Source organism: Thalassophryne amazonica, chromosome 16 (genome assembly GCF_902500255.1).
Source record: "Thalassophryne amazonica chromosome 16, fThaAma1.1, whole genome shotgun sequence".
Taxonomy (NCBI): Eukaryota; Metazoa; Chordata; class Actinopteri; order Batrachoidiformes; family Batrachoididae; genus Thalassophryne; species Thalassophryne amazonica.
Window position 1 is genome coordinate 26110508 of NC_047118.1, and position 25595 is coordinate 26136102.

Consider the following 25595-nt stretch of genomic DNA (forward strand, 5'->3'; position numbering starts at 1 on the left):
ATGTGGTATAGTTTTCAACATGATTGGAGCATTTTTCAATTTTGACCCCTGTGTAATTCTTCATTGACAGTTAACACCCTGGATGGCCACCATACCTTTTGTGTAATTGATGGTACACTGAGGCTGGATTGTGCTGTTTGGGCACCTTTAGTGGTACAGAAAACTGGCTTGGCCTGTGGACTAATCAGAACTTTTGGAAGTCAAATAAAAATATTTTGTCTCACATACTTTTCCCCAAATGTTCAGTAAAGTGTTGAAAAAACCTGATTCTGTTCTCTTCCTTCATGGGGAAAAAAGCAAATCCAGTACTCTTTGAGCTCCGCCCATCCCAGCTGTGATTGGTCTGTTCAAACTGTGATGCAGCAATTCAAACTTATTCTTGTTTCTAAGAAGCTCAGATTTCAGGCCGGTCAGTTAGTAAAAATAAATAAATAAATAATAATAAAGCCAAAAATAACACTGTGTAGTGAACATCAAGCACCCAGGAAGATAAGAATGTAAGTGGAGAGAGTCTTTAATTGTGTGTGTGTGTGTGTGTGTGTGTGTGTGTGTGTGTGTGTGTGTGTGTGTGTGTGTGTGTGTGTGTGTGTGTGTGTGTGTGTGTGTGTGTGTGTGTGTGTGTGTTTAACCTTCACATACTGTAGAGGGAGGTGACTGAAGAGCAGTGAGTGAAACCTGCAGAGTGCTCACATGTTCACATTCAGCGTTTACATGTGTAACTCAAAATGACATCTACACCCTCTAATTCTACACGATCTTTAATAACACCAACAAACCTAGAATCTAGGCCGTCAGCCTGTGAATTCAGGTAAAGCTTTTAAATCCGACACCTTTATGACATACCATTAAATCACTCTAGAGTCTGAACTCCATGAAGACTGACTAATTTTTCTCAGCTCGAAGGCTCGCGTCTGTCATTTCCAGGAGTCATGTAACACCCAACGTCCAATCAGTTTGACTATTTTACAACAAGTTGAGGACAACAGGTGCTTTAAACATAAACTACAAAGGTGCTGATATATGTTCTGTTATGTTCCTGCGTCAGCGTAATAACTTGTGTTTTATAAAAAACAGGCTGACATCATTGAGCTGATCAGACTTACATTTCCACATCTTCAAGTCACATCTTCAAATATTTGCACAAGTGCAAGACAAAAGTCAATAAATATGGGATAAAATAAATCACCTCTTGGATACTGTGCAGGAGGAAGCATGTGTCCTTGATCAATTAATAAAATGATTAATCAAGTGTAATGCACTACACACACACACACACACACATTACACAGTACTGTACTTATGTACAGTGTTGGGCAACAACTTTATCCTCATTTAATGTGACCAAAACTTTCACAAATTGCTGCCAAGTATTTAATATTTACAAATAAATACAAGTAAGTCAACTGTGTGACTGTTTTGACATTTAAAAAAAATTAATATTACAAAAACTGCAAACTCAACTGTGACTGACAGAAAAATCAGGTTGTGTTTAATCAGGTTTGTACATCTACAGAGAAATCTAGCTTCTGTTTTTAATTGAGGTTTGTAACTTGATCGTTTTACTTATTTCATTGAAGAAATATGGGGAAAATCCTCCCCTTTGACTTGTGTTGGAATAGGAAAATTTGGGTGTTTCAAAATTGACTTTAGGTTGAGTCACTGATGTCAGGAAAAAAAAGCAGCACTGAGTCATCTGTGTCAATTTAGAAAATGAAAATACAAAGATTTCTTGGAATGAAAACATTAAATTCTCAGAATTCAATATTAGTTTCTTGTGCATCAGGCCCACATGGTGAATAATTGCGTCAATAATCTGAGCTCTACCATGATTGGCAGGACAATATTTTGTATTTTTAAAAAGCCGTTCTTTTGCACCTATCAATATGATTTCATCCATTTCCATTTATTTAATTCTGGTGGAGATCTTTTTAGTTTCAACTACTTTTTGTTATTTTTGGAAACTTAGAAATTTTATTTAAACAAATATCCCCTCCTATACAAGGCTAAAAAAACATAAAAACAGATAAAACCACACAGAATTTATTCCTTTGTACATTTACCTGACAAAACATCTGACCATTTAAAAGGGTTAGTTACAAACTGTGACTCCTCTTTGTTAAAAATGTTGTTCATTCTAAGACAACAAAATGTGGGGACAGACTGTGACAGGACTTTTGGAGACATGAACTCAGAGTTCAACAGAAAATATACAATTATGCTTTTGTTCTGGATTTCTTTCAATAAGTAACAGAGTTACTTATCGAACACTATTGAACTTATCAAGTTAACATCAAAGTGCATATATATATATATATTTCAAATCCTGCATATATTGCAGGATTTGAAAGGGTGAACAGATTGCTGGTTACAGAAAGTTGCTTTCCGTAGCCGACTCGGTCTATAATAAATTTAAATAACATTTTTAACAATTTTATCATAAAAAAACACCACTTTCATTCTTTCAAAAATTTTTTGTTTAAAAAATATTATTATTATTATTATTGCTATTAAACTACTAGTGATTCTATGACTTTTCATAAAACTCCTTTCAAGGATTAAAGCTGAGGATTGTTGGACAGAACTGAAACAGAAGATAAAGTGATGATTCCTCTACTTTATGGTTTGTTTGTTTTGTTTTTAATATTTGAAGATGTCCGGTTCTCCTCCTGCAGTAACTTTCCAAACCAAAGGAGACTTTTTACACATGGAACATTGGTTACCTTGTGCGCCTCCTGGATGAGCTTCCTCACCACCTCCTTGATGTGGGGACCCGGTTCTTTGGGGGGGTGGGTGTACACGGACACCCGGGTCACCCCCTTGTACACGCCGCTGCTGCCGGACCAGCCGATGTCCAGAGACGGGACCTCCGTGTCGGACATCTGGGGCCAGTATGTGGAGCGGCCGGAGTCGGCGCTGGACTCCTTACACCTGTCCTGCTCGCCGGGGTCGGAGTCGCTGTCCGTGTCGTACTCCCGGAACGTTTTCCGGATGGTCTTCAGCTCCCTGGGGGACAGGAAGTCCTTGATGTTGTCGGCTTTGAGGCGGCACTGGAAGGCGTCCGCGCCGCGCCGCACCAGCTGCTCGAGCGCCGCGCGCTGCTCCTCGCTGTAGTAGAACTCCGGTCTGGACTCCGGTATCTTCTCGTTCACATGCTCGTCGTCCAGGCACAGCAGCTGAGACTCCGCCATAGCGCCTCCGACAAACTCCTCTGAGACCTCTCCGCTCGCTCACCGTGACACCTGTGCAGGCGCGCCGGGCACGCGCTCCCAGGTAAACACGGGGGGCGGGGCCGCGCGCCCAGGTATACGCGGGGGGCGGAGACAGCTGATGATGGAAAGGATCAGCCCAAGAATGATCGCAGAACTTCAGCAGTAATACCAAAAAACAAAACAAACACACACACACACACACAACTATAGAAGTTTCAAAAATAACGATCATTTAAGAAACTTTTGTCTTCCTAGTTTGTTCCCTGACTTGATCCTCCCAGATCCTTGTCCTGGTTTCCACAAGTCTTGTAATGTGAATAAAGGTTGACCCTGGAATTGTCCTTTAGTTATTGCAAAGATCAAGGTCGTTGGGGTCAAAGATCAATTTTGATTTTCACTCTGATTTGCACCAAAGTTGGCGCTCATGTTTAGGGAGGTCCTTCAGTTACTCATGTGAGGTTAAACTCGCAACGTACAGTCACCGGGGTCAAGATCAAGTTCATGTTTTGGAGGATTTCTACCAAACTTGGAATGTGAATGAAGGTTGACCCTGGAATTTCCCTTAATTGGTTAATTTGGGCAAAGGTCAACATCAGTGTGGTCAGAGTCGAGGGATGTGATGCACACACTGATGTGGATCCCATTTGTCACTTATACGATGTAGATGGATCCAGAAGTGACCTGGCAAGGTAACTTAATGGCATGATGATGAAACTCAGCAAAATAAAATGATTTGTTAAAACAGTTTGTGAATGTTTGAACGCACGTTATTCACATGCAAATATCTATGGGTGATTCTTTAACTACGGGCACTATTGGCCTTGTAAATGTAATTTCCGCCACACCATTGCCTTACAATATAAAGCGCCTTGGGGCAACTGTTTGTTGTGATTTGGAGCTATATACATGTGCTCTGATGTCACTGTTTATCTCCATAGAAACTACCCAAACAATCTTTCATACAAACTGTTTAAAGGGACATTACAGTGTTCTGGTGGAAATTACGGCAATAGTGTGGGACAACTACATTTTGTTTAAAAAAAAAAATCACAACAGTTGTATGACATTGAATACCCCAATTATGTTTTGATTATTTGATTGTTTTGTTTTGATGTTCTCTAATGCCATATACCAACACAGTGCAGAGTAGCTACCTAAACTCTGTGAGTGAGATAGAGTATCTCGTCAATAGTTTTACATCCTCATTGAAGACAACTTTGGATGCTGTAGCTCCTCTGAAAAAGAGAGCCTTAAATCAGAAGTGCCTGACTCCGTGGTATAACTCACAAACTCGCAGCTTAAAGCAGATAACCCGTAAGTTGGAGAGGAAATGGCATCTCACTAATTTAGAAGATCTTCACTTAGCCTGGAAAAAGAGTCTGTTGCTCTATAAAAAAGCCCTCCGTAAAGCTAGGACATCTTACTACTCATCACTAATTGAAGAAAATAAGAACAACCCCAGGTTTCTTTTCAGCACTGTAGCCAGGCTGACAAAGAGTCAGAGCTCTATTGAGCCGAGTATTCCTTTAACTAGTAATGACTTCATGACTTTCTTTGCTAATAAAATTCTAACTATTAGAGAAAAAAATACTCATAACCATCCCAAAGACATATCATTATCTTTGGCTGCTTTCAGTGATGCCGGTATTTGGTTAGACTCTTTCTCTCCGATTGTTCTGTCTGAGTTATTTTCATTAGTTACTTCCTCCAAACCATCAACATGTCTATTAGACCCCATTCCTTCCAGGCTGCTCAAGGAAGCCCTACCATTAATTAATGTTTCGATCTTAAATATGATCAATCTATCTTTATTAGTTGGCTGTGTACCACAGGCTTTTAAGGTGGCAGTAATTAAACCATTACTTAAAAAGCCATCACTTGACCCAGCTATCTTAGCCAATCTCCAACCTTCCTTTTCTCTCAAAAATTCTTGAAAGGGTAGTTGTAAAACAGCTAACTGTCTGTCTGTTCTCAAAGAAGCGCAGCGAGCTTTGTCAGATCCTTCCCACATCCTCTATCCTGAGTATGAACTACCGTCTGGTAAGCGATACAGAGTCCCTCAGTGCAAATTGAATCGCTTTAAAAACTCATTTGTGCCCACATCAATTAGAGTCTTAAATATGGTTCCTGGGTTAGGTAGTAGGATTGTGCGTTAATGACATGGTGGCATTGTTATTTTAGTGTTATTTATTCACTGTTAGTATTTTCCTTAACCGTATGTGGGAGATGGCTGTGCAATAGGGGTATGTGTTTTTAGGGATATGTGCAATATGCATGAATTATTATGGGAGACCGCTGTGTAATACGGGCATGTGTAATTTCAATCAATCAATCAATCAATTAATTTTTTTTTTTATATAGCGCCAAATCACAACAAACAGTTGCCCCAAGGCGCTTTATATTGTAAGGCAAGGCCATACAATAATGATGTAAAACCCCAACGGTCAAAACGACCCCCTGTGAGCAAGCACTTGGCTACAGTGGGAAGGAAAAACTCCCTTTTAACAGGAAGAAACCTCCAGCAGAACCAGGCTCAGGGAGGGGCAGTCTTCTGCTGGGACTGGTTGGGGCTGAGGGAGAGAACCAGGAAAAAGACATGCTGTGGAGGGGAGCAGAGATCGATCACTAATGATTAAATGCAGAGTGGTGCATACAGAGCAAAAAGAGAAAGAAACAGTGCATCATGGGAACCCCCCAGCAGTCTACGTCTATAGCAGCATAACTAAGGGATGGTTCAGGGTCACCTGATCCAGCCCTAACTATAAGCTTTAGCAAAAAGGAAAGTTTTAAGCCTAATCTTAAAAGTAGAGAGGGTGTCTGTCTCCCTGATCTGAATTGGGAGCTGGTTCCACAGGAGAGGAGCCTGAAAGCTGAAGGCTCTGCCTCCCATTCTACTCTTACAAACCCTAGGAACTACAAGTAAGCCTGCAGTCTGAGAGCGAAGCGCTCTATTGGGGTGATATGGTACTACGAGGTCCCTAAGATAAGATGGGACCTGATTATTCAAAACCTTATAAGTAAGAAGAAGAATTTTAAATTCTATTCTAGAATTAACAGGAAGCCAATGAAGAGAGGCCAATATGGGTGAGATATGCTCTCTCCTTCTAGTCCCCGTCAGCACTCTAGCTGCAGCATTTTGAATTAACTGAAGGCTTTTTAGGGAACTTTTAGGACAACCTGATAATAATGAATTACAATAGTCCAGCCTAGAGGAAATAAATGCATGAATTAGTTTTTCAGCATCACTCTGAGACAAGACCTTTCTGATTTTAGAGATATTGCGTAAATGCAAAAAAGCAGTCCTACATATTTGTTTAATATGCGCTTTGAATGACATATCCTGATCAAAAATGACTCCAAGATTTCTCACAGTATTACTAGAGGTCAGGGTAATGCCATCCAGAGTAAGGATCTGGTTAGACACCATGTTTCTAAGATTTGTGGGGCCAAGAACAATAACTTCAGTTTTATCTGAGTTTAAAAGCAGGAAATTAGAGGTCATCCATGTCTTTATGTCTGTAAGACAATCCTGCAGTTTAGCTAATTGGTGTGTGTCCTCTGGCTTCATGGATAGATAAAGCTGGGTATCATCTGCGTAACAATGAAAATTTAAGCAGTACCGTCTAATAATACTGCCTAAGGGAAGCATATATAAAGTGAATAAAATTGGTCCTAGCACAGAACCTTGTGGAACTCCATAATTAGCTTTAGTCTGTGAAGAAGATTCCCCATTTACATGAACAAATTGTAATCTATTAGACAAATATGATTCAAACCACCGCAGCGCAGTGCCTTTAATACCTATGGCATGCTCTAATCTCTGTAATAAAATTTTATGGTCAACAGTATCAAAAGCAGCACTGAGGTCTAACAGAACAAGCACAGAGATGAGTCCACTGTCCGAGGCCATAAGAAGATCATTTGTAACCTTCACTAATGCTGTTTCTGTACTATGATGAATTCTAAAACCTGACTGAAACTCTTCAAATAGACCATTCCTCTGCAGATGATCAGTTAGCTGTTTTACAACTACCCTTTCAAGAATTTTTGAGAGAAAAGGAAGGTTGGAGATTGGCCTATAATTAGCTAAGATAGCTGGGTCAAGTGATGGCTTTTTAAGTAATGGTTTAATTACTGCCACCTTAAAAGCCTGTGGTACATAGCCAACTAACAAAGATAGATTGATCATATTTAAGATCGAAGCATTAAATAATGGTAGGGCTTCCTTGAGCAGCCTGGTAGGAATGGGGTCTAATAAACATGTTGATGGTTTGGATGAAGTAACTAATGAAAATAACTCAGACAGAACAATCGGAGAGAAAGAGTCTAACCAAATACCGGCATCACTGAAAGCAGCCAAAGATAACGATACGTCTTTGGGATGGTTATGAGTAATTTTTTCTCTAATAGTTAAAATTTTGTTAGCAAAGAAAGTCATGAACTCATTACTAGTTAAAGATAATGGAATACTCAGCTCAGTAGAGCTCTGACTCTTTGTCAGCCTGGCTACAGTGCTGAAAAGAAACCTGGGGTTGTTCTTATTTTCTTCAATTAGTGATGAGTAGAAAGATGTCCTAGCTTTACGGAGGGCTTTTTTATAGAGCAACAGACTCTTTTTCCAGGCTAAGTGAAGATCTTCTAAATTAGTGAGACGCCATTTCCTCTCCAACTTACGGGTTATCTGCTTTAAGCTACGAGTTTGAGAGTTATACCATGGAGTCAGACACTTCTGATTTAAAGCTCTCTTTTTCAGAGGAGCTACAGCATCCAAAGTTGTCTTCAATGAGGATGTAAAACTATTGACGAGATACTCTAACTCCCTTACAGAGTTTAGGTAGCTATTCTGCACTGTGTTGTTATATGGCATTAGAGAACATAAAGAAGGAATCATATCCTTAAACCTAGTTACAGCGCTTTCTGAAAGACTTCTAGTGTAATGAAACTTATTCCCTACTGCTGGGTAGTCCATCAGAGTAAATGTAAATGTTATTAAAAAATGATCAGACAGAAGGGAGTTTTCAGGGAATACTGTTAAGTCTTCTATTTCCATACCATAAGTCAGAACAAGATCTAAGATATGATTAAAGTGGTGGGTGGACTCATTTACTTTTTGAGCAAAGCCAATAGAGTCTAATAATAGATTAAATGCAGTGTTGAGGCTGTCATTCTCAGCATCTGTGTGGATGTTAAAATCGCCCACTATAATTATCTTATCTGAGCTAAGCACTAAGTCAGACAAAAGGTCTGAAAATTCACAGAGAAACTCACAGTAACGACCAGGTGGACGATAGATAATAACAAATAAAACTGGTTTTTGGGACTTCCAATTTGGATGGACAAGACTAAGAGACAAGCTTTCAAATGAATTAAAGCTCTGTCTGGGTTTTTGATTAATTAATAAGCTGGAATGGAAGATTGCTGCTAATCCACCGCCCCGGCCCGTGCTACGAGCATTCTGACAGTTAGTGTGACTCGGGGGTGTTGACTCATTTAAACTAACATATTCATCCTGTTGTAACCAGGTTTCTGTAAGGCAGAATAAATCAATATGTTGATCAATTATTATATTATTTACCAACAGGGACTTAGAAGAGAGAGACCTAATGTTTAATAGACCACATTTAACTGTTTTAGTCTGTGGTGCAGTAGAAGGTGCTATATTATTTTTTCTTTTTGAATTTTTATGCTTAAATAGATTTTTGCTGGTTATTGGTAGTCTGGGAGCAGGCACCGTCTCTACGGGGATGGGGTAATGAGGGGATGGCAGGGGGAGAGAAGCTGCAGAGAGGTGTGTAAGACTACAACTCTGCTTCCTGGTCCCAACCCTGGATAGTCACGGTTTGGAGGATATAAGAAAATTAGCCAGATTTCTAGAAATGAGAGCTGCTCCATCCAAAGTGGGATGGATGCCGTCTCTCCTAACAAGACCAGGTTTTCCCCAGAAGCTTTGCCAATTATCTATGAAGCCCACCTCATTTTTTGGACACCACTCAGACAGCCAGCAATTCAAGGAGAACATGCGGCTAAACATGTCACTCCCGGTCCGATTGGGGAGGGGCCCAGAGAAAACTACAGAGTCCGACATTGTTTTTGCAAAGTTACACACCGATTTAATGTTAATTTTAGTGACCTCCGATTGGCGTAACCGGGTGTCATTACTGCCGACGTGAATTACAATCTTACCAAATTTACGCTTAGCCTTAACCAGCAGTTTCAAATTTCCTTCAATGTCGCCTGCTCTGGCCCCCGGAAGACAATTGACTATGGTTGCTGGTGTCGCTAACTTCACATTTCTCAAAACAGAGTCGCCAATAACCAGAGTTTGATCCTCGGCGAGTGTATCGTCGAGTGGGGAAAAACGGTTAGAAATGTGAACGGGTTGGCGGTGTACACGGGGCTTCTGTTTAGGGCTACGCTTCCTCCTCACAGTCACCCAGTCAGCCTGCCTTCCCGGCTGCTCGGGATCTGCCAGGGGGGAACTAACGGCGGCTAAGCTACCTTGGTCCGCACCGACTACAGGGGCCTGGCTAGCTGTAGAATTTTCCACGGTGCGGAGCCGAGTCTCCAATTCGCCCAGCCTGGCCTCCAAAGCTACGAATAAGCTACACTTATTACAAGTACCATTACTGCTAAAGGAGGCCGAGGAATAACTAAACATTTCACACCCAGAGCAGAAAAGTGCGGGAGAGACAGGAGAAGCCGCCATGCTAAATCGGCTAAGAGCTAGTAGCTACGCTAAGCTAGCGGATTCCTAAAAACACGCAAAGTGAATAATGTGTAAATAATTTAGAGGTGATTCAGCAGAATGAGTGCTTTAGTTAAGGCACGTAAAGATTACACTGGGAAACAAATCGTAATCTAGATAACTAGATCAATCTAACTGCGCAGATTAAACAGCTAACAGATACAGAAAAACACCGCTGTGCTCCGGAACAGGAAGTGATACAATACCGCAGTGAGAGCCAACCACCAGTAGAGGCAATTTGGATATGTGTATTAGGGATGTGCAATATGTATGATTGATGTGTGTATTAAGTTATGTAATTTGTATGAGTTATGTAATTATGTCATGGCAGTTTTACTTTTTACTTGTGCAGCTCTTGGAGTCTAAGACAAATTTCCCGGAAGGGACAATAAAGTGTATCGTATCGTATCGTAACTGATCATCTGCAGAGGAATGGTCTATTTGAAGAGTTTCAGTCAGGTTTTAGAATCCATCATAGTACAGAAACAGCATTAGTGAAGGTTACAAATGATCTTCTTATGGCCTCAGACAGGGGACTCATCTCTGTGCTTGTTCTGTTAGACCTCAGTGCTGCTTTTGATACTTTTGACCATAAAATTTTATTACAGAGATTAGAGCATGCCATAGGTATTAAAGGCACTGCGCTGCAGTGGTTTGAATCATATTTATCTAATAGATTACAATTTGTTCATGTAAATGGGGAATCTTCTTCACAGACTAAGGTTAATTATGGAGTTCCATAAGGTTCTGTGCTAGGACCAATTTTATTCACTTTATACATGTTTCCCTTAGGCAGTATTATTAGACAGCATTGCTTAAATTTTCATTGTTACGCAGATGATACCCAGCTTTATCTATCCATGAAGCCAGAGGACACACACCAGTTAGCTAAACTGCAGGATTGTCTTACAGACAAAGACATGGATGACCTCTAATTTCCTGCTTTTAAACTCAGATAAAACTGAAGTTATTGTACTTGGCCCCACAAATCTTAGAAACATGGTGTCTAACCAGATCCTTACTCTGGATGGCATTACCCTGACCTCTAGTAATACTGTGAGAAATCTTGGAGTCATTTTTGATCAGGATATGTCATTCAATGCGCATATTAAACAAATATGTAGGACTGCTTTTTTGCATTTGTGCAATATCTCTAAAATTAGAAAGGTCTTGTCTCAGAGTGATGCTGAAAAACTAATTCATGCATTTATTTCCTCTAGGCTGGACTATTGTAATTCATTATTATCAGGTTGTCCTAAAAGTTCCCTGAAAAGCCTTCAGTTAATTCAAAATGCTGCAGCTAGAGTACTGACAGGGACTAGAAGGAGAGAGCATATCTCACCCATATTGGCCTCTCTTCATTGGCTTCCTGTTAATTCTAGAATAGAATTTAAAATTCTTCTTCTTACTTATAAGGTTTTGAATAATCAGGTCCCATCTTATCTTAGGGACCTCATAGTACCATATCACCCCAATAGAGCGCTTCGCTCTCAGACTGCAGGCTTACTTGTAGTTCCTAGGGTTTGTAAGAGTAGAATGGGAGGCAGAGCCTTCAGCTTTCAGGCTCCTCTCCTCTGGAACCAGCTCCCAATTCAGATCAGGGAGACAGACACCCTCTCTACTTTTAAGATTAGGCTTAAAACTTTCCTTTTTGCTAAAGCTTATAGTTAGGGCTGGATCAGGTGACCCTGAACCATCCCTTAGTTATGCTGCTATAGACTTAGACTGCTGGGGGGTTCCCATAATGCACTGAGTGTTTCTTTCTCTTTTTGCTCTGTATGCACCACTCTGCATTTAATCATTAGTGATTGATCTCTGCTCTCTTCCACAGCATGTCTTTTTCCTGGTTCTCTCCCTCAGCCCCAACCAGTCCCAGCAGAAGACTGCCCCTCCCTGAGCCTGGTTCTGCTGGAGGTTTCTTGTTAAAAGGGAGTTTTTCCTTCCCACTGTCGCCAAGTGCTTGCTCACAGGGGGTCGTTTTGACCGTTGGGGTTTTTCCGTAATTATTGTATGGCCTTGCCTTACAATATAAAGCGCCTTGGGGCAGCTGTTTGTTGTGATTTGGCACTATATAAATAAAGTTGATTTGATTTGATTATTTTACTGATATTTTATTCAGAGATATTTTAAAACGTTTCTTTACCATTCATTTTTATCATTGACGATCAAAAGTCTGGGTGTGGGACAAGCACAGAACGGCAATATTTGCATATAATGATGCTGAAAAAAGGTGAAAAAATCATCATAGACTACTAGAACAAATTTCTTAACCCACTTTCATTGTAAAGATAACTATAAAAGTGTGAGATTTCCCCTTTTTTCTGTTTTTCATACAATAATAAGTGCCCGTAGTGTAAGAATCACCCCTATAGTAAAAGTGTGCGTGCAGGAGTTTATTTAGTAAATTCAATGTAAGTACATAATATAATTGTAAATATGTTAAAAATACCTGGATGACAAAATAGAAGAAATAATAAAATAAAAATAATATTAATAATATTGATAATAATAACATTAATAGTGTGTATGTGATAACAAGAACCTAAACAATTTCTAAATGCATTAAGACAGTAAATTAACATAAGAAATTGCATAATTAACAGGAACTAAAATGGTTGAGTTCTTCTGAAAACTGTTGAGCTCTTCCAAGTCATTATAGAAACTTTGCATAATTTATTACCACCCTTAAAAAATGTCAGCTACCTATTTTATAAACATGACCCAATCTTGACCCTGTGGATCCCCACACACACACACACACACACAACACGCTAGTTATACTGATTAGCTTATTGGGATGTTTCCTCTCTATGCTGGTTACACACAAGCGGCGAGTGTGAGAAGAGCTGGTTCGTGCTGTAATCCAAAGCGAGAGCAGAGACTGCAGCACACAGGCGAAGTTCTTCTCACACAGGTGAGTTTAGGCTGCTGACATCACTGACTCTGATATTAATAATTGTATGACCATTATAGAGTTTAGATTAGAATAGAATGCCCTTTATTGTCATTATACAAAATGTACAATAAGACTAGACAGAGCTTCTCCTGTGTCAGTGCAAATAGATAAAGTAAAAAAAAAAAAAAAAAAAAAAGGTACAAATGGTTCTAATTGTAAAATCCTGTAGGACAGTACAATGAAAATCTATATGTACAAATATAAAAAAGAAAGCATATATATATATATATATATATATATATATATATAGTTACAGTGCTTCATGGATATGGGCCCTTATTGTTTAGTCTTCTGCCGTTTATTTAGATTTATTAATGCTGTGTTACGTCTACAAGAGAACTGGACCTGATGGAAATTCCATCATATATCTCTGCTGGTTTGAAAAGCTTCACAAGTACTGAGTGCAGAAATGTACAGAGACGTCCTGTTATGGTTGATCCAGGAACCGACCGCTAAAACCCAAAATGCAGACATGTCCTGTAGGCAGAGAAGGGTTTTTAAAGTTTATTCTGGTGACATGTAGGCAGGCTCGAGTGGTCTGACAGCGGAGGACAGGAAGAGCTGAGCAGGGCAGGCAGAGGAGTCGAACAGGCGGCTGAAGACTGAAGCACGTACGTGTGGTTACTTAGCTTTTTTTATTATTATTATTTTTAATACATTTGTAAAAATTTAAAAAAAAATTACGTCATTTTGGGGTGTTGTGAGTTGAAGTTTGAGGGGAAAAAATGAATTTCATTAATTGAGGAATAAGGCTGGAACATAAAATTGGAAAAAGTGAAGCGCTGTGAATACTTTCCAGATGCACAGTATAATAAAAATCATTATTATTATTAATTTTGTGGTGTTACATACTAGATTTGAGCTTTTTTATTAGCTGTGTGTTCTTGTATTGTTAACTTGTTTTAAATCTTGTTATAATTCATTTATCTTGTATTTGTTTTTATTGTTTGTATGCTTTAGTTATTTATTTTATTTATGGTCCACAATGGAAATAAATGTTTTCACTTTGCTGTGTTATCCATGTGTTTTTAATCTATGTACATTGGTACGTATGTTGAATTGTACTCATTAAATTCAATTTGAGATGTTAAAGGACACAATAGACAAAAGTCACATTTCTGAAATGATGCTACAAATTAATGGACGTTGCTCGTGGACATGTCTTTTTCTTCTTCTATGCCTTTTCCCAAAGTCACACAGGCTTTCTGTCCCCAAAGGTTGAGCAGTTCTGGGTTTGTCTCTTTCCCAATGATGAGTGCAGTTCAGAATTTAATCCACCAAGCCTCTAGTTGAAGGTCAACCCACGACACTAACGTAGCCATCGTCCCCACACCGCCTCCAAGTGATCATCTCGGGTTGGACCCAAAATACACCAACTGCTGTTAGCTGGAGATGTTGTGGATTTTAAAGAAGCGGTGCAGATACTGAGTCCATGTTATAAACTGGATTAAACTGCGTCTTTGAGCAGTTCAGGGTGTGTCGAGGTGAAGAACTGTAACTCGGGTGTAACAAAACCTGTCCACGTTTACAACTGGGACTTCATTGTCTTTTCAAAGGCAACTTTCCATTCAGAAGCGTTTTGTTAAGGAGTGCCAGGCCGTCTTTTTGTTCTGTTTCGTTCAGGAGGAGCAGCTCCACCTTCCTGCTGTGCAGCTTGTAAACCTGTGATGAGCAGGCCGTCCGTGTGTTGAACCCGTGTTATCTACCAGAGAAAAACAGACGATGTCAAATACCCGCCAGTTATATATTTGTGTGATGCACTGATACGGGCGTAAACAGGTCTGTGTGATGTTTGCTAGTTCATCAGTTCGATCCAGAAATCTCTGGTGGTTGGGGGTGGGGAGGAATTCCTCAGAACTGGGTAACCCGCTCATTCAAGGAATGACAGAGTGATGTTACTGATATTAAAGCTGTACAGCCTTTCGGATTTGTAAGCTTTAAGTTACAAAAAATAATTAAATCTTAAACAAACCCAAATGCTGTTCAACTTTAATATCAAAGAAAAGTCATAAAAAAATCATTTTCTTTGACACAATAATTTTATTTCTTAGTATTTAAATAAGGAATTCATATGATTTTGGCAATACGACCAAAATTCAGACTGTCTGGAAACAACTTAGAATTTCAACCCCTGATGGGTCTAAATTCAAGCAATCAGATGGCATGACCTACATAATAACATCATAGATCATGTGGGGCTTCCCCCGAGCTTCTTGAGGATGCTGAGAAGGACACGGTGACAGCCAATCACAGCAAAGAAAAGCAGCATGTCAGGTGGCTGCTCACTCTAAGAAAATAAACCAAGATGGTGGAAAATGCCACAAAACAGCTTATTTCTGTGTAAATCTAATATGTTTCTCATATATATATATATATATATATATATATATATATATATATATATATATATATATATATATATATATATATATATATATAGTGAGAAATAAACACTTTAAAATCTAAAAATACTGTTTTTGTAACCAGATATGACCTCTGAAGTGATTTACAGACATCTTACAGATGTTAGCGTGCACACCCCGGGAACGCACGTCAAGCAAATGGGTCAGGTCAAAGGTCATCACAAAACCTCACACGAGCTTCCTCCTGCAGTTCGTCTGTATGATGGCGATAGAAGGAAAAGACAATATTTACCACAGAATTCCTCCCAGATAAATATGTTCTCTTCATTAAAATGAGCTGTAATTTTGCAACATGTTACAAAAATAAACCGACATTACAATGACAGAATTTCAAGTGAAAGTAAGTTTGGCCCATTTTGAGAAATTTTAAAGGCTGTACAGCTTTTAAAAATAATAATATTTATACTACTAGTAATCAATCAATCAATCAAATTTTATTTGTTAAGCGCCTTACAACAACCTAAGTTGACCAAAGCGCTGTACATATAAAAATCGCATTTAAAATATAGTTAAAAAGAGGAACACAGATTCATTTTATTCCCAAGTCTAAAAAGACTAAGTATCAAAAGCACATCTAAACAAATACGTTTTGAGTTTTGTTTTAAAAAGGGGCAGATCCGAGATGGCACACAAGTCAAGGGGCAGCGAGTTCCAAAGTTTAGGACCTGCTACTGCGAAAGCACAATCACCCCACTGTTTGCTTCGAGACCTGGGCTGCTCCAACAAGTAGAGCTGTACAGATCGTAGAAATCTGCTGGTCTGGTGAAGACTCAGAATCTCACATAGATAGGCAGGTGCGAAGCTGTGGATGGAGCAGAAAACAAACAGGAGAAGTTTGTATTGGATCCTGTATTGCACTGGCAGCCAGTGGAGAGAGTGCAGAACAGGTGTGATATGTAAAAAAAAATGAGGTGGGCTTCATAGATAATTGGCAAAGCTTCTGGGGAAAACCTGGTCTTGTTAGGAGAGACGGCATCCATCCCACTTTGGATGGAGCAGCTCTCATTTCTAGAAATCTGGCCAATTTTCTTAAATCCTCCAAACCGTGACTATCCAGGGTTGGGACCAGGAAGCAGAGTTGTAGTCTTACATACCTCTCTGCAGCTTCTCTCCCCCTACCATCCCCTCATTACCCCATCCCCGTAGAGACGGTGCCTGCTCCCAGACTACCAATAACCAGCAAAAATCTATTTAAGCATAAAAATTCAAAAGAAAAAATAATATAGCACCTTCAACTGCACCACAGACTAAAACAGTTAAATGTGGTCTATTAAACATTAGGTCTCTCTCTTCTAAGTCCCTGTTGGTAAATGATATAATAATTGATCAACATATTGATTTATTCTGCCTTACAGAAACCTGGTTACAGCAGGATGAATATGTTAGTTTAAATGAGTCAACACCCCCGAGTCACACTAACTGTCAGAATGCTCGTAGCACGGGCCGGGGCGGAGGATTAGCAGCAATCTTCCATTCCAGCTTATTAATTAATCAAAAACCCAGACAGAGCTTTAATTCATTTGAAAGCTTGACTCTTAGTCTTGTCCATCCAAATTGGAAGTCCCAAAAACCAGTTTTATTTGTTATTATCTATCGTCCACCTGGTCGTTTCTGTGAGTTTCTCTGTGAATTTTCAGACCTTTTGTCTGACTTAGTGCTTAGCTCAGATAAGATAATTATAGTGGGCGATTTTAACATCCACACAGATGCTGAGAATGACAGCCTCAACACTGCATTTAATCTATTATTAGACTCTATTGGCTTTGCTCAAAAAGTAAATGAGTCCACCCACCACTTTAATCATATCTTAGATCTTGTTCTGACTTATGGTATGGAAATAGAAGACTTAACAGTATTCCCTGAAAACTCCCTGCTGTCTGATCATTTCTTAATAACATTTACATTTACTCTGATGGACTACCCAGCAGTGGGGAATAAGTTTCATTACACTAGAAGTCTTTCAGAAAGTGCTGTAACTAGGTTTAAGGATATGATTCCTTCTTTATGTTCTCTAATGCCATATACCAACACAGTGCAGAGTAGCTACCTAAACTCTGTAAGTGAGATAGAGTATCTCGTCAATAGTTTTACATCCTCATTGAAGACAACTTTGGATGCTGTAGCTCCTCTGAAAAAGAGAGCTTTAAATCAGAAGTGCCTGACTCCGTGGTATAACTCACAAACTCGTAGCTTAAAGCAGATAACCCGTAAGTTGGAGAGGAAATGGCATCTCACTAATTTAGAAGATCTTCACTTAGCCTGGAAAAAGAGTCTGTTGCTCTATTAAAAAAAAGCCCTCCGTAAAGCTAGGACATCTTTCTACTCATCACTAATTGAAGAAAATAAGAACAACCCCAGGTTTCTTTTCAGCACTGTAGCCAGGCTGACAAAGAGTCAGAGCTCTATTGAGCTGAGTATTCCATTAACTTTAACTAGTAATGACTTCATGACTTTCTTTGCTAACAAAATTTTAACTATTAGAGAAAAAATTACTCATAACCATCCCAAAGACGTATCGTTATCTTTGGCTGCTTTCAGTGATGCCGGTATTTGGTTAGACTCTTTCTCTCCGATTGTTCTGTCTGAGTTATTTTCATTAGTTACTTCATCCAAACCATCAACATGTTTATTAGACCCCATTCCTACCAGGCTGCTCAAGGAAGCCCTACCATTATTTAATGCTTCGATCTTAAATATGATCAATCTATCTTTGTTAGTTGGCTATGTACCACAGGCTTTTAAGGTGGCAGTAATTAAACCATTACTTAAAAAGCCATCACTTGACCCAGCTATCTTAGCTAATTATAGGCCAATCTCCAACCTTCCTTTTCTCTCAAAAATTCTTGAAAGGGTAGTTGTAAAACAGCTAACTGATCATCTGCAGAGGAATGGTCTATTTGAAGAGTTTCAGTCAGGTTTTAGAATTCATCATAGTACAGAAACAGCATTAGTGAAGGTTACAAATGATCTTCTTATGGCCTCGGACAGTGGACTCATCTCTGTGCTTGTTCTGTTAGACCTCAGTGCTGCTTTTGATACTGTTGACCATAAACTTTTATTACAGAGATTAGAGCATGCCATAGGTATTAAAGGCACTGCGCTGCGGTGGTTTGAATCATATTTGTCTAATAGATTACAATTTGTTCATGTAAATGGGGAATCTTCTTCACAGACTAGGGTTAATTATGGAGTTCCACAAGGTTCTGTGCTAGGACCAATTTTATTCACTTTATACATGCTTCCCTTAGGTAGTATTATAAGACGGTATTGCTTAAATTTTCATTGCTACACAGATGATGCCCAGCTTTTTCTATCCATGAAGCCAGAGGACACACACCAATTAGCTAAACTGCAGGATTGTCTTACAGACATAAAGACATGGATGACCTCTAATTTCCTGCTTTTAAACTCAGATAAAACTGAAGTTATTGTACTTGGCCCCACAAATCTTAGAAACATGGTGTCTAACCAGATCCTTACTCTGGATGGCATTGCCCTGGCCTCTAGTAATACTGTGAGAAATCTTGGAGTCATTTTTGATCAGGATATGTCATTCAAAGCGCATATTAAACAAATATGTAGGACTGCTTTTTTGCATTTACGCAATATCTCTAAAATCAGAAAGGTCTTGTCTCAGAGTGATGCCGAAAAACTAATTCATGCATTTATTTCCTCTAGGCTGGACTATTGTAATTCATTATTATCAGGTTGTCCTAAAAGTTCCCTAAAAAGCCTTCAGTTAATTCAAAATGCTGCAGCTAGAGTACTGACGGGGACTAGAAGGAGAGAGCATATCTCACCCATATTGGCCTCTCTTCATTGGCTTCCTGTTAATTCTAGAATAGAATTTAAAATTCTTCTTCTTACTTATAAGGTTTTGAATAATCAGGTCCCATCTTATCTTAGGGACCTCGTAGTACCATATCACCCCAATAGAGCGCTTCGCTCTCAGACTGCAGGCTTACTTGTAGTTCCTAGGGTTTGTAAGAGTAGAATGGGAGGCAGAGCCTTCAGCTTTCAGGCTCCTCTCCTGTGGAACCAGCTCCCAATTCAGATCAGGGAGACAGACACCCTCTCTACTTTTAAGATTAGGCTTAAAACTTTCCTTTTTGCTAAAGCTTATAGTTAGGGCTGGATCGGGTGACCCTGAACCATCCCTTAGTTATGCTGCTATAGACGTAGACTGCTGGGGGGTTCCCATGATGCACTGTTTCTTTCTCTTTTTGCTCTGTATGCACCACTCTGCATTTAATCATTAGTGATCGATCTCTGCTCCCCTCCACAGCATGTCTTTTTCCTGGTTCTCTCCCTCAGCCCCAACCAGTCCCAACAGAAGACTGCCCCTCCCTGAGCCTGGTTCTGCTGGAGGTTTCTTCCTGTTAAAAGGGAGTTTTTCCTTCCCACTGTAGCCAAGTGCTTGCTCACAGGGGGTCGTTTTGACCGTTGGGGTTTTACATAATTATTGTATGGCCTTGCCTTACAATATAAAGTGCCTTGGGGCAACTGTTTGTTGTGATTTGGTGCTATATAAAAAAATTGATTGATTGATTGATTGATTGATTGATTGATATGGTGATGTTTACGAGAATTTGTGAGGAGCTGGGCAGCAGCATTCTGTACCAGTTGTAATCTGTGTAAAGATGTTTGAGTCCAATGTACAAAGCATTGCAGTAGTCTAAGCGTGAGCTGATGAATGCGTGGATTGCTTTCTCCAGGTCACAACAACTCAGTAAGGGTTTCACTCTTGTGAGAATGCAGAGCTGAAAGAAGCTTGTCTTAACAACAGAGTCAATTTGTTTATGGAGATTTAGGCCAGTGTCCAAGTGAACTCCCAAGTTTCTGATTACGGTGTTATGGTGAGGAAGTGAGTGACCATTTGAGACAGTGGGCTTGTGGTGCCAAATAGACAGAATTCCCTTTTGGATTCATTTAGACTCAGGAAATTCTGTGTGAGCCAGTGCTTGATGTCATCCATACAGGTGTTTATGGTCTGAAGTGCATCTGGAGAATCTGGTGAGACTGGTAGATAGATTTGAAGATCATCAGCGTACATATGAAAAGACACATTATGGCTAGAGATGATTGAACCCAGAGGCAGCATGTAAAGAGAGAACAGAACTGGGCCCAAAATGGAGCCTTGCGGGACACCAGAAGACAGTTGGGCTGTAGAAGAGGAGTGGCCATTGATGAAAACAGAGAAGTGCCTGTCCGTTAAATAGGACTTGAACCACTGCAGCACGGGACCCTGAAAGCCCACCTGCTGAGCTAGACGTTCAGGAGGATGGAGTGGTCCACTGTATCGAATGCTGCAGTGAGATCAAGCATTACCAACAGTACAGGTCTCTTTGAGTCCAGGGACAACAGGATGTCATTTTGGACTCTCAACAGTGCGGACTCAGTACTGTGGCGTGTACGAAAACCTGACTGAAATTTATCAAAAATCTGATTCTGGTCCAGAAAAGACAGCAACTGATTAAAGACAAGCTTCTCTAGAATTTTAAAGAGAAAAGCCAAGTGGGACACTGGTCTGAAGTTTGACAGTACTCCTGGATCAAGGTTTGGTTTTTTAAGCAGCGGTCTGACCACAGCCTGTTTGAAAACAGCCGGAACAGTCCCAGATCTTAGGCAGTTGTTGAAAAATAAAAGAAGCCTTGGTCCTATTGTGTCAAAAATTTGTTTCAGCATCTTTGATGGAATTATGTCCAGGGGACAGGTGGTAGGTCTCAACTTCTGAACAACCTCCGAGAGCTGAGAGAGAGACACTGGCACAAACTCTTTGAGGACACTGGAACTGGAGACAACAGAGGGAGGTGAGCTTGACAAAGTAGGGATATGGTGGTTTGGTTTTATACTTTGTCTGACAGATGCCACTTTGTCCCCGAAGAATTGAAGAAAGCCTTCACAAGTTGACGTGGTTGCATTATTGAAATTTTTATCTGTAGGATTTACGACTGATTGAATCGTATTGAATAATGCACGGGGACGGTTGCAGCTGGTAGAGATTATGTTGGAAAGATATTTGCACTTTGCCTCCTTTACTGCATATTGATGATCAGAAAAGGAGTCCCTAAGCATCTCCAGTGATACATGCAGTCTGTCTTTTTTCAGTAAGCAAGTTATGTTATGAATACTAACATAAAAAGTCACATTTGCAAAATTAAATAGTAAAAGATTATTAATCAAGCAAGCGAGGTTAATCATTTGTTTATTATATGGCTATTACAGTATTGTCTAATATGAAAGCTGTTGAGGGTTTTGGGCTCGTTCACTTTCTTCATCTCCACGAAGAACTTGCTAACAGACGGTTCGCTCATTAGCTGGTAAACTTCCGGTGTGTTTTTTTCCGATGCTGTTTAGATATTTATGGAGTACGTTCACGTCCAGTTTGGTTTCTCTAATCGTGTTTTCAGCTTTCTGGTTTGTAACAAATGTGATACTTGATTCGGACCGATTGTCATGGTAACCGGTCTGATATGGGAAAATATCATACCAGAAATCAGCCAATCGGAGCAATGGCCAATCAGAGTGATGGTCTAGTGGTTAAGGTGTTGGGCTTCAGTCCACAAGATCATGGGTTCAAATCCCAGCCTGACTGGAAAATCACTAAGGGCCCTTGGGCAAGGCCTTTAATCCCCTATTGCTCCTGGTGTGTAGTGAGCGCTTTGTATGGCAGCACCCTGACATCGGGGTGAATGTGAGGCATAATTGTAAAGCGCTTTGAGTGTCTGATGCAGATGGAAAAGCGCTATATAAATGCAGTCCATTTACAATGTGCTAATGTTTGTTTTTGTAGCTGTTAATGAGTTAAGCTAACAGTCAGGCACATTTTAATCAAACATGAACAATTTCAAAAATGTCAGAAACATGATCTTAATCTGAGGATTTTTCAACATGATGCTTCAGTCCAGCAGCAGGTTGATCTTAGAAATCAAACTCTGCCAGCATGAGAAATATCAATATGTGTGACACCAACACAATGCTCAATACAACGATCAATCATCTAACTCAAGACAGTCATGGAATAAGACCTCATTGACATCATAAAGGCCAATCTCCTGTTTTGTTAACATTTCATATCTGTTAACTTCTTGGACATCAATGTTCAGTTCAGGATGGACGTACATGATTGGACTTTATCCTCCACAGAGACAATGAGACCTTCTCCACCATGTTTAAGGCCTCGTTCACATGAAGCCGTGTATCGCTTATTAGCGCTAGCAGTGAATTGTGCACGTGAGACGCGTACAGAACCACAAAGTTGATACAAAATCAGTAAATACTGAACAGAATTTCACCACAGAGAAAGGACCTTGATATGAGGGGGACAGTTGGCCCTGACGAGCGCCCAACAGTTTTCTCAGGTGACTTTTGGGCTCTTCAAAGAACCATCAGGAACCTGACATTCCCAGACCGGGTCAGTCGGGACACTGGGATCTGGGCAAGTGTGATTACTGGTGTTCGGTTGTGTTCTGTCTCTCGTCCATGGCCACCAGATGATAATGATGATGACGACGACAAAGTGACCACGCCTCCAATTATCCATAACTTTATGTCTTAACATCTTAAACTAAGAAGTGAGACAAAAAAAAAAAAATCACCTCCAAACAGTTTTCATGGAGGTGGAAACATTATGTACCAGGCTGTAAACATGTTTATTTCTGCTCAAAAGTGTAACATTTTAACATGGACTCCAATGGGAACCTGCTCTGTTTTGGAACCAGCCTCAAGTGGCCAGTCAAGGAACTGCAACTTGGCCTTGGACCTAACCGTGACAAAATCAGAACACAATCAGAACACCTTGTCAGGGGCGTAGCACCAACTTCTGGGCCCTAGGTACTAGCTATATTGAAGACCCCCCCCCCCCCCACACACACACACACACTGTTATGTTCTTTTTTATTAACGCAAACATCAAATTTCTAATGCGTAGTCAAACCAGGTCTAAATCATGTATACCTTACATCACACCTGGGAGTCAGAACCCTTTTTAAAGTTGGGGGAGCAATATTTTTCCAGAAAATGGTGCAATTTGGTCCCCCAGACCCCCCAACTCAATATAGCTAGCTTTCAACCTCACCTCTCTTCAAAGAATTTGGTAAGCAGCTGCTTTCCCTCATTTAGTTTTCTTTCCCTGTCCTTTTTTCTCTTCTTTTTTGAAATCTGGACTTTGATTTTTTTTTTTAGGAAAGACATTTTATTTCAGCCTAAACACTAGGGCTGCAACTAACGATTATTTTACTAATCAATTCATCGGATGATTTTTTTTTTTTGATTAATCATTTTGTTTTTTATTTGCATGTGAGTTTTGCCATTATTTCTTTAAGTGAGTTATTATTAAAAGGCCTTTATCACGCAACATCACCATTTGACCTTGTAACAAAGTTATGTTATATTCTTGTCAAAAACATACCTGGAGTAATGTTTTGTTTTATTTTGCACATACGTACATCATCGACACACCACAAAGAGATTTCAATCAGGTTTCACCCGATTATGAGCATTTTTAGATGCCTACAGCAACTATCTCAACCACTGACAACATATTACGGCAAGAGTCCACAAAAGTATTTTAAAGGCCTGACTAAAGTGTAATATGTTATATTTAATAAGATATTTTCATGAAAAGACACAAATGTGCAGTTAACTGCATTTTATTTTTTTCTTGTGTAAAAACACAGCTTAGATGTGGTTTGACCGAAACAAATTGTCATTAAACTTAAATAAAACAGGGGTGAAGTGGTGGTTTAAGAGTCACTAGGTGTTCACAGGAAACAGTTATTTATTTATGTCCATTGTTAGTTGGATTTATCTTTTCTGTTGTGTTTAAATCAGGTTATTTTGTTTCCTTTCTCTAAAATTGTATTGTAGCATTACTGGTTATTATTACTATTATTGTAGTTGCTATTATTACTAATATAGTAAGTCCCTTCGGCTGCTCCCTTGTTTGCACTCGGGGTCGCCACAGCAAATCCAAGGTGGATCTGCTCCACATTACATGGAGAAATGTGGAAGGGGTGGGATTTGAACCCGGAACCTTCTGCACTGAAACCAAACGCATTAACCACTTGGCCACCACCCCGGCGCTATTATTACTAATATATAAATAAAAATAAATTAAAAAATATTACAATTTGTAATACATTTGACTTTTAGCACACAAATGTGTTCAGCTGCAACAGCTTAATACTAACTTTAACATTGAAAACGCCATAGACATGCTAACGCGTTAGCATCGGTCCCGTTTTTAAGTTATAAAATACATCAACTGTTTCAGAAGACCATAACAGGTCAGATTAACATAAAAAGGTAAATGTTACTCACAGACATATCCTCTTTGGGTTTTAGTGGGGGAAAATTAAGATAAAGTGAAATAAAAAAAAAAATGAATGAATCAACAAAGCAGCTGCTTCCATTGGTTCAAAGTTCAAAGCAAAGCCGCGCTGCAGAAACGGTTGATTTATATGGAAGAAAAGAAACATTTGCGGTAAAACAAAGTTATTTAACAACTAATCGATGACTAAATTAGTTGACAACTATTTTACTAATCGATTTAATTGATTAGTTGTTTCAGCACTACTAAACACCTCCTCTTTCTGTGAGATCCTGTGCACCTGGACTAAACCATTGTACAACTGTGCAGTGGTGGAATGGCCCTCAGAGATCTTTCAATATTATTGTTAGAGCAGAATTATGTTTTGCAACATTTATACATTCATTCTAATTATATTCTTTTACAACATGAATTGTATGGACATTAATAACATGCAACACAAAAATGTATTTAATGCCAGTATTTTGTGGGCCCCCCATGCTCTGGGCCTTGGGTACATAGTACCCTTTACCCCCCCAGTACGACGCCCCTGCACCTTGTTGTTGACTGATGGTAAATGGACAGCATTTATATCACGTTTTTCCATCTGCATCAGACGCTCAAAGCGCTTTACAATAATGCCTCACATTCACCCCGATGTGAGGGTGCTGCCATGCAAGGTGCTCACGACACACCGGGAGCAACTAGGGGATTAAGGACCTTGCCCAAGGGCCCTTAGTGATTTTCCGGTCAGTCTGGGATTTGAACCGAGGATCCTCTTGTCTCAAGCCCAACACTTAACCACTAGACCATCACCTCCTCTGACTGATCCTCAGTCATTCCATCAGGTTTGATCAGAATCCATCAAAAACACAGAGCCGCTTTGTTCTGACACCGTGCAGACTCTTCGGTGCGCTGCTGTAATAAATATTTGGTGAAATCCAGTTTCACC

General features: G+C 39.7%; 1 protein-coding gene and 1 long non-coding RNA gene across 3 annotated transcripts in view; one reads left to right on the forward strand and one right to left on the reverse strand.

Moving 5' to 3' along the window:
- The window catches only part of fam83fa (family with sequence similarity 83 member Fa), a 33023-nt gene extending 29796 nt beyond the window's left edge, over window positions 1-3227 (reverse strand). For both annotated transcript variants that reach the window (XM_034191161.1, XM_034191160.1), the window contains exon 1: window positions 2721-3227. In XM_034191161.1, coding sequence (XP_034047052.1) covers window positions 2721-3188 — 468 coding nt within the window. In that variant the 5' untranslated portion in view covers window positions 3189-3227. The remainder of the gene's footprint in view (window positions 1-2720) is intronic.
- LOC117528524 lies at window positions 1756-13134 on the forward strand. The gene is made up of 3 exons (XR_004565798.1): window positions 1756-1767; window positions 5163-5168; window positions 12930-13134. It is a non-coding gene; the product is annotated as an uncharacterized LOC117528524 (long non-coding RNA).
- The last annotated feature ends 12461 nt before the right edge of the window (window positions 13135-25595 follow it).